Consider the following 12,803-nt stretch of genomic DNA (forward strand, 5'->3'; position numbering starts at 1 on the left):
TGGCTAGTGTATTTCATGAGCTGAGATGTCAGCGACATTTGCACTTGAGGCACCTGCACGGGCCCTGGGTGACACGGCGCCAATTTCACACGCTTGGGGCACCTGTGAGGGGTCAGCTGAGGCTCTGCCACAGCCCCGGCCGGGTGTCAGTGACTCCGTGCGGGGCCGGGGACCGCGGGCAGCTCACCCCACCGTACCCCGGCACCCTGGCCCTCCTGAGGGCCGCCGCGGTGCCCCGAGCTGCCACCGGCCTGAGGGCCACCCCGCCCCGCCCCTAAGCGCCATCTTCAACGGCCCCGCCGCGCTCCCGAAGGTGAGCCCCGGCGGGACGGAGCTCCGCGGGCTCGGCGGCCTCTACCGCCACCCTGACCCTGACCCTAATCCCGATCCCGACCCCGCTCCCAATCCTGATCCCGACCCCGCTCTCGATCACGACCCCGACCCCGCTCCCGCTCCCGGCTCTGGCGGGGGCACCGCGGCCGTGCCGCTGTAGCTCCGCAGGGAAGCCGGGCGGCAGGTGATCGTGGATCTTGTGTCAAAGCGCTTTGCCGTCATATAATGCGCTTTTATAATGCGAAAGTCTCGGTTTTAAGTTATTTTTCTCCCTCGTTGTGCGTGAAGGCTGCGCCGCTTCGCGCGTTGGAGCGCCGGTAGTCTTGCTGTAGCTTATTAATGGTCTTCCTGCCCATTTATTATGCTAACTTGTGTTTTGAGAAAATATATAGCGGTGTTACAAACTCGGCTTTAAATATTTAATATGTGGGATTCATTTGTCTGGGAGATACTAAAACCCTTCATCGGTGATGAACTGCTCTCCCTGGCGTGTCCCTGCGCCGTAAATCAGCGCTGGCTTTGGGCCCGTGACGGTGAGTTATATGTGTGAACAGTCCTGGGGCTGAGCCTGTGTGCCCTGCCAGAAATAGTGCATTCGTGTCGTTTTTCAATGCAAATTAGTAGTATGTGCAGATTCACTTTCTTTTGCTTCACAGTTTGTGCTTTGGGATAAAAAATCTTATATAAATACAGCTTTTTCAATGCTGGGATATTGACCAGGAACATGTATTCATATATTTACTTAAATAGTGCCTGTTAAGACAAGGGGCTAACCATAACTATGAAGGGTTTGAGGTCTGTGTGAGCCTGGCCCTCCCTGCCTCTCCTAGATTTAGAACAGTGCTTAGTACCAATTAGATTAAGAAAGTGTGGTCTGTTTGCATTTGCTGTTTGTGAAATACTCTTTTTCCTTGTCACTTTCAGAGGATCAATTGTTGGAATCCTGGGGCTATGTAAACACCAAATATTATTGAAATATACATAGGAATCTGTCATAGGATGAAGATATTTTTGCAGAGTCCTCAGTGGCTTGTGTGAATGAAAGGAATAAGGGGCGCTTTGGACACTGCTACTTTATTATCAATGTAAGAAACATGGTGAAACTAATGATCAAAGTCATTGTACAAACCAAGGCATTACAAGGTAAATCCTGATAGGAACCTATTCAAAGATAAATATCTGTCATTGTTGCTTAACTTTATAAATTGCATTCTTGATTGTTTGTCATTGACTGACACTTTAAGCCTGAATTTACATTTGGACAGACATGCTAAAATACATGGTTCAGGGCAATAAAAAAATAAGTTTCATCTGTGACTGAAAAATGAGAAAACTACTATTTTATGGCATTCTACAAAGATATCATAAAATACCTATTTATTTGATAACTATGCAAAAAATTGAGGACTTGTATTTCAAATTGCTGTTGATTTTTTTTTAAATAGTCCCTCTGGATTTTAAGTAGTCTTGATTTTTATAATTTCTGGAGAGACTGGGAAGAAGAAAGATGAAAGGGGGGAAAATGCTGCAACTATCAATTTTCCAGACCCTTCTCTCTTCTAAGCATAGCTTGCTATAATAGAAGACAATAATACTTGATGCATAATGAAAGCACTCTTTAACATTGCCTCAGTAATTACATGACAAATATGTCATTCACTTAATGTTTTTAGTAGCTACCAATCTTAATAGCAAAAGTAATTTCTAGTCTTCATTTGTAATAATGAAATTTGGTAAGTTATAATTAAGCAATCTGTGAGCAAAGATGTATTACAATGTCACTTGCAGTATTTTTTCTGCCTTTATGAAAAACAAGCTGACACTTCACTAATTTCACAGAGGTGTTTACCGTGGTCAGCTTTGTAGTGTGAATGGCTTGTCCAAACACAAATGTTTGTAAAGTTTGGGTCTAATTTACCTTTCCCTGAAGTTAGGAAGAGCCACCTGATTATGAATTTGGTACCTACAACAGTCATCAGTTTTCTAAGTCTGCATAAAACATTTTCTGCAAATTTGCAAATAACCTCACTTTCCCCTGTGGTTTAAAACAACTGCATTGATGACAAATTTTAAGCCAGAATATTAGTAGTAGTCCCTGAAAGAGATGAGTTAACTCTTTTGAGTCTTAGAACTTAAAACATTTATACAGTGAGTCTTAGATCAGAATTCCTCACATTTATTTAGTCCTACTATTTTTCCCTGAGATGTAATAAGGCATAACAGAACTACAAAACGTGTGAGGGCTGTGCTAGGTGCATGATGTTGGGCAAATCTGGTACTGATTTTTAAAGCAAAAGTAAGTGAAAGTGCTTTGCCCCAGGGAAAAAGCAGTGTTTTCCTTTGCATCTCCGTCACTTAATAATAAATAAAAACTGGGTGATGGTGAAATCCTCAGTCCTGGAATGACAAGTGTCTCAAAGTGTGAGTTACAGGGATCCACTCATCATAAATATGTCCTGCAGGAGGGCTTGGCTCCTGCCTCTCATTCACTTCAGGTCCTTCAGGTTTTGCTCTGGCAAAGGGAATCAAAACTGTAGGTCACTGAGATTAGTTTCATGGTGCCACTACTTCTCACTAAGACATGAATCATGCAATTTCGAGTAGTTCTGTCTTGTTTGGAGGCTGTAGATAACAACAGAGAGAGGGCTGCAGACAGAACAGTGAACAGAGATTTCAGAAATAAATGATCTTTCTGTTAAGTGAATACAGAGAGAGGAGGAAGAAATAATACACTTGCTTTAGAAGTGCATTCTTTAAAAGGTATTTCTAAAATGTCTAGTTCATAATTAAGTAGTTCAATATAACTAGTAATGTATTTTTTTTAATTATGCCAACAGGTATGCCAAAAAATTGTATAAAAATGGTCTAAAACATAGAATAAAGCAGCTGGTGTTTTAGAAGTGCAGTGACAGTGTTCGTTAAATTTGATCAAAATACTAATTACAAGTTTTGATAGGCCTGCTACAAATGCTGTGGTTCCTAAATTTCATTTTCCTTATAAACAAAAAGTTTAAAATGAACTAATATTTCTGGCGACAGCATGGGATAACTTTATAATATCTGATTGGTTTTCCATTTTTATTTATAGCCAATTTTAAGATTTAATTGTTGCTGATTAAAATAATTGTGGATAAATATCAGTAGATTTCATCATGTTTTCATAAATGAATGATTATTTACTTTTTCAAATAGTGCGCTGCTCTAATCCTTTAAATGGATTAATTCTTCATTAACTCATGCATATTATCTCTGAATTTCTAGTTCACTTGCAGTCATATATATTTTTATAACTTTTTTTAAACTTTGTTACTTTCTGGTGGTGAGAGCTGAACTGTTCATTATGAGAAACAGTATTAGTAATCACCTGGTCAGCATATTGTTTCTATTTGTTAAGAAACTAGTTGCAGTGTCCAGTATATCCAGTAATACAAATAATATAATAGTAATTTAGGAATATTCAGTAATTACAAAGAATTTAATTCTTAAGTTGTTTCTGACTGAGCTGAACAGGAACAGAGCAAAGTATATCAAATAAAAGCAAGGCAGAGCCTCATGATAAGATTTTTCTGTGAGTTGAGGAGCACTTTCAGTTCTCAGAGAAGGTGCTTGTTGTCTCCTGTGGCTGATTCTCCCTGTCTGTGGAGAGTGACAACTTCCTTTTATGTTCAGGGTCTCTTCACTTTCTGTTGACTGCAGGTGAGCTCGCAGACACTCAGCCTGATCAAAGAGGAGTGTGGGAGGCTTCCAGTATCAGTCCCTTCCCTTTCCACTGTTCTGATTCTATAACTGCTGACATCTCCTAATTCACAGTGACTTGAGCAGCCCTTAAATAACTGCAGTGCTTGGTTTGAGTCTCACAGTAATCATCCTCAAAGAAGAATGCTGAATGTGAAAGAAGATAACTTGGCTCAGAAGTCTCTGCCAAATACCTCTAGATGGAGAGGTTTCTATTGCAGCTGTTCCATGTTTCTTTTTTTCTATATTGAATGTTAAGCTCTTCTTTAATGGATTCTAATGTTTCCCAGTGGGCACTTGATAACAAAGAATAATAAAAAATATGTATTGAAGATGAATTTTAAGCACTTTTAAAGAATGACAAAGTCTTCATTGATTAAAAATAAGAACTGAAGTAAAATTACTAGTTTTACTTGGAATATAAGAAAAGACAGCCCTGAGTACTTGATGCACAGAGAGAAGATTTTCCAGGACACTGTCAATATTAATATTATTTTGGTCTTAATTCTTTTTCACTAGCACTCTGATGCAGTTAATGCACATTTATACTCAGAAATGTATTTTATAATAGTATTTACATATTTTAATATATGGCTGGAGTGTCATTATAGGATATTTTTTACATTAAATCCTATCTAAAGTTGTTTGTTTGTTTTTCAGCATAGCTTGCAAGTGTCTTTACTGATTGAGAAGCTAAAATTACTTTCTGCTTATTAAAGCTGGAAAAATGTTCAAAAATCACTATCAGGTAAAACAGAAATAATGTTATATTTTACCCATTTTCATTTCCTCTGAGAGAGCCTAATTAAAATATCTTATTCTGAGAGGCAAAAAGTCCAGCTGCAGGAGTGTTTTGGAGTGTTTCATTATTCAGTATTTCTACAGAAGAATTATGAAGTAGTGGGTAGCTGTTGATGCTGTGAGGTCTAGAATGGGCACCAACATGGGTTTGCCCATTCTAAAAAGTAAAGAACTTTTGTTCTTTACCCTTGTGGGCCAGGGAAGGCACATCTGCTTCCACACAGTCATGGAAGGAGTCCCAGCTCCTAAGGTGTAGTCAGAAAAACGAGTCAGTTTATTCTCTTGGTGCAGTACAAGGTTGTGACAGCAGCAGTCACATCATTTGGAATTTCATTATCCCTTTTACTCTTTCCTGGCCTCCCTTTTCACCAGACTTTGCCTCCCTTTCTCTGCACTACTCCCATTCCAAGAGAATACTCCCCCCTTAACTACTCTTTCCCTGCTGGTCCCAGATGTGCTACTTCTGTACCCAAAAGTGGTATTTCTGATCATCCATTAAAAGTTTAAAAAATATTTTGGATGCAGTTTATGGAATGCAATTCTAAATCTCCTTAGATATTACTAAGGCCAGTCACTGGGATCAGCCATGTGGCTGGAGCTGCCAGGTATATGTGGGCAGAGGAAAATACCTAATTCACATACAGCACAGAGTTGATGTTCTCTGAAAAACTAATCTGACGAGCATTTCTTCTGCTTGCCCCTCTTGCTCATTCTGACTTGCGTGCAATTGCTTGGGTAGCTGAGCATAAAGAGAATTGAGGAGTGCAGGCAGCTAGAAATGAGAAGGGAATGGCAGAGTTGTAATGATTGATTAGGTCAACCATGCTGCTGAAAAATGCTTAGCAAACTGCAGGCTGAGTACATCAGATGTCACAAAGAACACAGCATCAAATGGGAAAAGTATAGAAGCAAATAATTCCCCAAGCAGAAGGGATAAAGCCAACCTCCCCAAGAGCCTGTGTATAGATTCCTTAATGTCTAATTGGGCACATGCCCTGTGGCAGGAGTTTTCTGACAGGGACATCCATAATAATCTTTTTCCAGTAAAAATTCTCTGATGCCTCACAAAGGTTGCAGCCCTTACCTTTTCATGGTGATACTGGCTGGAGCAGATCTACTACCAGGACACTTAAGTTGGCACAGAAAAGACAGTAAATTTTTGTTTGGTCAAATTGGGCTGGAATTTGGTAACTAGTGGAAAAGTTACTGGGAAATATTTAGGCAGAGTCATTCACATAAGTAGACAAAGGGTGTAAATTTCATTTCGATTGGAAATCAGACAAAACATCCAATCTGCAACACCTTTTATTTTTTAGCAATGTGTTTTAAAATTCACTTCATTTGGTGAATTGTAGAAATAAATTGTATCCTAATATAAATTAGTAATCTCCTGCATGGTTTTAGAATATTTACATAATATTGCTTTTTAGATAATGACATTAGAAATAAAACAATTTTAAATACTCCATGGTATTCCCTCAATTTTATCTTTTGATCCTCTAGTAAAGCCAAGTATTGACTACATGAATTGATACGTTATAGTAGACTAGAAGCTGTTATTGATATTCTGCTATCTGACTGCTCAGCAATAGTGACTGTGGTAACAGCATGATACAGAGAGGGCCTCTTATGTTCTCATCTTGACCATTGATAATTTGGTGCTGAGCATTTGGTTGGATGATGTATCCTTAAACCATTTTATCACAGGGTGGCCAGTTTGTTGAAATATTCAGTGCTCAAGGCAAAAACCCAGGAGCAAAATGGAAGATTTTTGGCAATCCATCAGCTATATCAAAAGTAAGTTTTTTAAGAAATCTATAAAACCTAGAGTATAAACCAGAAAAATGTGAATGACGCTTAAAATTAGAAGGTAATGAGGGCTTTGACCTGACAGTGGAGTTGTCACTTGCAGTTCTGTCATTATGACAGACTAAATGACTACTTAAATTAGTTCTATATGCCTCCGTGCAGACTGAGTTGGTCACAGTGTAATTTTACAGTTTTAAATATTTAGAAAGTAATTTTGGTACTCCAGTAACTTATGAATTGAGCTTTTCTCACTGAGTTATGAGTCCTGTTTGTCAGCATTATTTGTTCATAAAACACACAAGTAAAGGACATATTTGTATGGATTGTATTGTTGCCATCAAATTTGAACCAGTCATACTTGCAGTGCCATCTGCATTTTCTGATTAAAAAAAAAACAGCTTTGCATGTTAGTAGCATGGTTGGTTGTCAGGAGGAGAATTCTGTCAGGATGGTTATGTTTATTTGTTTTTCCTTTTTGTAGGCATATGACAAAGAGCTAAAAGGCTTTGTTTTTGTACTTCAAGGAAACAGTCTAACCAACAAAATGAAACTACCAAAGGAATCTAGACAAACTTGTGAGTCAAAGAATTAAATGTTGGTGATGTTGTTCTGATTATTTCATTAGTCATATTGGAATGTAAAACTTACGTTTTTCTTCCTTAGTTCAGCCATAATTCAGAATACGAAAAGTGTTGTATTTCATTAACTTTTTAGCAAGTCAGTTACAAATAAGTAAAACTTACAGAAATGCCATATTAGAGTAGGTGCTGTAGGGAAGATCTTACATGTTGTGCTGGTGCTGCCAGGTTCACTTCTGTACCTGACCCTGCTACAGAGCAGTGTCTGATAAATACCCTCTGACTCCATTCAGCACTTACCAATGTCAGTAATTCTACTGGCATTAATTAATGTGAAATAGGTTCCTGTCCCCTTTTTCATTTTAAATTTTAAAGAGTTTTTACTTTTGTGTATCAAATAAGCACTAGCAGTACAAGTTATACCCAAATTTCAGCTGTGTTTATGTGATCAGTATTTAAGGGTAGAAAGGAGTGTTTTCCCAGGTTGTCTATTGCACCACAATAAACTATAATCCAAGCAGTCTGCAATACAGCAATCACCATATGCCTTAAACTCCATGACAGAGTGTTGTACCTTATAAGGCTTCTAGGAGTGAATTGAGCTGCTTTAGAATTATCTGCTTGCTTTTGAAGAAAAATTCAGATGCTGATTTTTAACAAATGGAATGGGAATCTTCTAGTATATTTCTCATGCACGGTATACAATAAGTTTTTTTCAATTTTAAAAAAAATTGCTTGGGCTGGTCATGCAGTAAGGCCTTGAAGATTAATCTGATTTCCATAAAAGAAATTGGTTATTATCTTCATTAAAATAAATATTAATCCAATGCATATTTTTGAGAAATCAAACTAATTTTTTGTCAATGGTACAATGAACTACTATAGCAAATAACTGTAAACAATTTTTAAAAATTGCTTACTGTTGCTAAACATTAAAATGAGGATTAAGAATTATTGTTGTGGGTAATCACTGCTAAAAATAGTTAAATTTACTTTAGCTGGTGCTGCAGTACTGCAGTTAGATTTCCATCTGTTACCATTCTGTTTCCTTCTGTCTTGGTCTCTTCCTCTCTAGAGGTGTATGTACCTCAAGTATTTAATTTATTAAGTATACCATCTCCCAGTTGCACTGTAACTTTGTATACTCTTCCAAAATAAAAGATACCATATAAAATAAAAGATACTATATATGCAAATGTAATTTGAAGTTTTAAGGTGTCATTTGGCGCTGAAAAGAAGAAAGATCTGATTTGTCATTCTTTAGAAGAGGAGCCAATATTGTTGTTGAGTCTTGTGAAGTCAATGGAAAGCAGCCTGTATCCTCCCTGATGGAATATCTAAGAAAACAACATATGGTTCAATTCAGACAGTTTTGTACTGTTTTCCCTTGATAGGGAGCTACCTGAATTTTTTTGTTTGTTCCCTCAGTCAAGTTCCTTTGCTATTGTTCTAAAAATCAGAAGACTCCACTGAGCAGTGTTGTCATAATCTGAATTGCATTTTTACCCACGAGTTTTTTGAAGTTGTTTAACAAGGTGTACATTGTCACCAACATGAGTGAAAGTTTAATATAAGGTAATCTTGATAAGAAAGTATTACTTTGTTTATAATTCTTAAGGGATATTTTTTGTCTTCATGCTCTTGGAACACAAAAATTGTAAGCTAAAAAAAAAGGTTCTTTTTGCTTTCATGAGAATTCCACTGAAGCCACAGATGGGACTTTTAAAGCAACGCTTTTATTGCAGTTTGAATTGGATTTCTTCAGGTTTTTCCCGTGTTCATATGTTGTGTGAACCTTGGGAAATAGTGTTGCAGGAGCATAGCAGTGTGGTACAAAATTGAAATGCTGGACAGTGAAACATACATCTGCATGCGCACAGCACATATATTTAATTTTTTTTCCTGTTTCTAGTGGGACTGATCCAGCAATTTCTGACACTTCAGATTTTTGTGCCATTGGGAGAAGACTTCTCCACCGAGTTACTGTAAGATGCATAAAATTTTCTTGAATACTTAAAGTGAATTCTTGATTGCAGTCATTAATTGTGGTGGCATATTTTGCATTAAAGCATGGTGACTTGTCAAGCCAATAAAAAGTAATTAAGCTAATGAGATCATTATTTCTTGGATGTTTTAAATACTGACATTCCTTTGAAGACAGAACAAACTCTAAAAGAATGAAGATGGTGAAAAATCTGAAGAAATGGGACGCAAATTTATCAAATACATGAAAATACTGTCGCATGAGAACTGCCTGAAAATTCGTAAGAGATTTATGAATAAGTCATAAGAGAGGGTCCTTTGGTCCAGGGCAAAAATACATATTCTAATAACTGGGGGAGAAAAACATGACCAAACAAATGCTAAAAAGCTGGAATAACAAATGCTTGATTGGTGTAATTATTTCCACACTGTAACGAAAGAGATACACAGAGTTTTTTATTAGTTAGGTGTGAAATTATTTTATAGAGTTTTAAACGTGGGCAATTGTCAGGCTTTGGACATCATTTCTCCTCTAGTGACACCATCTGTTTATATATAACCAGCACAACTCACTCAGGCTTGTAGCCAGTAGAATATCTGAGACTTGGATTAACAAAAGAAATATTAGACCATTAGAAGAAAGATAATATACAAGAAAATATGGGTTTAATGATATGCACCTAGACTGTGTAAAGTCAAAGAAGGATTTTATTTTTGTCTTTTGGTAAGTTTGCATGTAAAGGGACAAAACAAACAGGATATGTCATGTAGTAAACAGAGACCAAATACCAAGTATGAAACCAAAAGCAATATTTGCTTCTCCTGGGCATGCTGTCGGCAGGGGCAGAGACTTAATGACAGATGCAGGAATTCAGATTTTTCCTGTAGCGTCATGTTGAGTTTGATTCTCTTGGGTACTTGCCACCTTCTTAACAAGAACCTCTTTTCCACTTCTACTAATTTTATTTTTCTCATTGCTTCCTTTTTTTTTTAATAAAAAAAATTTCTATCACCTCTCCCACCCTTATTTGCCCTTTTTCTTTCCAGCTTATATTTAGACTTTACATTTTCTTCATCTTTCTCTCTACTTCCTGTACCCATTATTACTATGTTCCTCTTATAAAAGCAAACATAAGTTCTTATAATATTCTTATGTACTTGTATAGATTTAAATACATGTATTTTGTATTTGCTATATATATATTTTATGTAACATATACTATATTGCTATATAATGTATATAATATAAACCATATTAACTATATATTTCCTTTGTAGCTTCAGCTACTTTGAATGAAGGTGTTTATGTCTTAAAAGTACAATCTCAGTTGTTCCCCACTTAGTGCAACTATATGAAAAAGTTAATAAAACTTCTTTAAAAATAGTTTTAATACAAAGTTTTGTATTTGAAATCAACTATAACTTACTGATTTAATCATAAAGTCTTTCAAGACTTGTAGGATAGACAATGCGTTATTTTATCCTAGCAGACTTAAGATAATCCAGTAAATAATAAAGACAAGTCCTTCTTGCTTCATGTGACTGCCACTCAGTTCATTTCAGATGTTTTGAAAGAAATCTCTTGCTTGTTTGCAGACAGAATGTTGATTGTGTTGTTGCCTCCTGAAGTTTAATGTTCAAAGATGGTTTCTTACACAACCTAACTACTTAGTGCTGAATCTTTGAGCAGCTTCAAGTGAAAATTGATAGCATGCCAAGCCATGTCATTTACTTTATGTAAAAAACACTGACAAGTTTTGTAATAGCTGGGCATGATACTTTATGTTACATTTCTTGCTCTCCCATTCTGCAGAGAGATGGAAATAGGAATTTAGTTTGAGCCTCATCCTATTTTGCATTCTGCTCAGTGATTGATCTGGTCAGCAAACAAGAATTTCTTCAAGGCCATCCATCACTGCTGGCATCAGCTGAGCTAAACCTTCTGACTTGCTGCTATCAACCAGTCATGCGAGATTCCTGTCATAAATACTGAAATGTGCAAACTACTGTCTATATTAGCTGCATTATCTTTCCTTTGGATGAAATCTAAGTAGAATTTTAGATACTTTTTTTACATGGCATGATTAGATGAATACCACCACGTTAACAATCAATGTATTGATCTGCATAAAAATGTGTAAAATAGATTGCAGATGAAAAATCTGATGAAGCATAATAAAATCACAACTAAGGTAGAGGGCATGTAATTTATGCAGCTTCTTTGCAGCAAATAATAGCAAAGCTATTAGTAATGCTGAATATAGCTGTCTGCTGTAAATGCAGTAGTCAGTTAAATCTTCGGTATTATGGATTTTGCTACTTTTCTGAAAAAGCAAAGGTGACTCAATGTTTTTAAAAATATTTTCATGTAAAAGAAAACAGCATTTGGCTTGTGTTGTCATTTTTGCTTTGATTCCCAATATATGGACATGTGGGTGGTAGTACTTCTGCTTGGCATTTTCACAAGCACTCAAACATTTTTTCTTAAAGAACTGTAATGCCAGTCATGGTCATACTTTGTTTCTGATATGGTTTTTCTCAGTGTTGCGTATCACATGAAATTAGTACACCTTGTTACAGTAAGTTTTACAGCAAATGAGTAGAGCTGTTGATGTAAGGAAAGAGACTTTGTACCATAGCCTATAAAAAATAAAAATAAAAAGAGTAGACTGCTCTGACATAAGAACAAGAAAGAGATGCTCAATTTCTGGTTATGTACTGAAATATGATAGTCACTGATCCTGCTCCAAAGCCCAGATTTGATGCTCAGTATTAATGTGCCATGGGCTCTGCTGTGCTGCCACTTCTAGAATCACTCAGTACCTTATGGACCATCTTTCCAGCCTGAATGTGCTGAGGATTGCAGCACGATTGCTCATTCACTCTAATGGTACCTGTGTCTCTTAATTTCTTAATTCTTCCTGATGTTTCAACCTTTGCTCAGCTGGCAAAGTGTGTATCAACAGGTTTGCTTAGTTACTGTCTCACTATTCTCTAGTCTCACTAGCCTTCAGAAGGCATCAGCTTTTCTTATATTCTGAATTAATGCAAACTCTGCGAGAGTTTCAAACTCTGGAACACACCTGATAAGGTTTAAGAAGTTTTCTGTTGAAGCTAGTTATGTATAGTGGAATCTGTAGGGAAAAGGGGGTTAAAATCTCTGTATTCCTGAAATAGTTGTGCTTGTTGATAGAAAATCTTATTACAGAGTTTGTTAACAGTACAGTAGAATATATATTTTGGTACCATATTTCCTGTTTTCAAACAGTTGTTTCTATAAATATGAGTTTATTGCTTTGAGATTTTTAATAACCACAACATAGTAGGTTTTACAGGCATAGTTAATTTATTCATAGATACCACAACAGTTTGAATTTATGTGAATTAGATGCTATCATAATCAGTCATCATTTTAGCTTTGCTGACAGAAGTATCATAAATTATTCATGTTAACCTAAACACCCAGCATGTTTTGAGATGCTGAACAATATGCATCTTGGTTAGTCTTGCAAAATTTAGACCAACCTCTTAAAATTCAAAGCAGGACATAGGTGCTGATTCTAT

General features: G+C 36.6%; 1 protein-coding gene across 1 annotated transcript in view; it reads left to right on the forward strand.

The window, feature by feature from the left end:
- The first annotated feature begins 529 nt into the window (after positions 1 to 529).
- CFAP20DC (CFAP20 domain containing) overlaps positions 530 to 12,803 on the forward strand; it is a 63,208-nt gene continuing 50,934 nt past the window's right edge. The window contains exons 1-6 of the mRNA XM_085072426.1: positions 530 to 866; positions 1,260 to 1,476; positions 4,729 to 4,816; positions 6,577 to 6,666; positions 7,160 to 7,253; positions 9,169 to 9,241. Coding sequence (XP_084928552.1) covers positions 4,796 to 4,816; positions 6,577 to 6,666; positions 7,160 to 7,253; positions 9,169 to 9,241 — 278 coding nt within the window. The 5' untranslated portion in view covers positions 530 to 866; positions 1,260 to 1,476; positions 4,729 to 4,795. The remainder of the gene's footprint in view (positions 867 to 1,259; positions 1,477 to 4,728; positions 4,817 to 6,576; positions 6,667 to 7,159; positions 7,254 to 9,168; positions 9,242 to 12,803) is intronic.

The sequence above is a fragment of the Lichenostomus cassidix genome, chromosome 12, assembly GCF_008360975.1.
Source record: "Lichenostomus cassidix isolate B80296 chromosome 12, HeHo_3.0, whole genome shotgun sequence".
Taxonomy (NCBI): Eukaryota; Metazoa; Chordata; class Aves; order Passeriformes; family Meliphagidae; genus Lichenostomus; species Lichenostomus cassidix.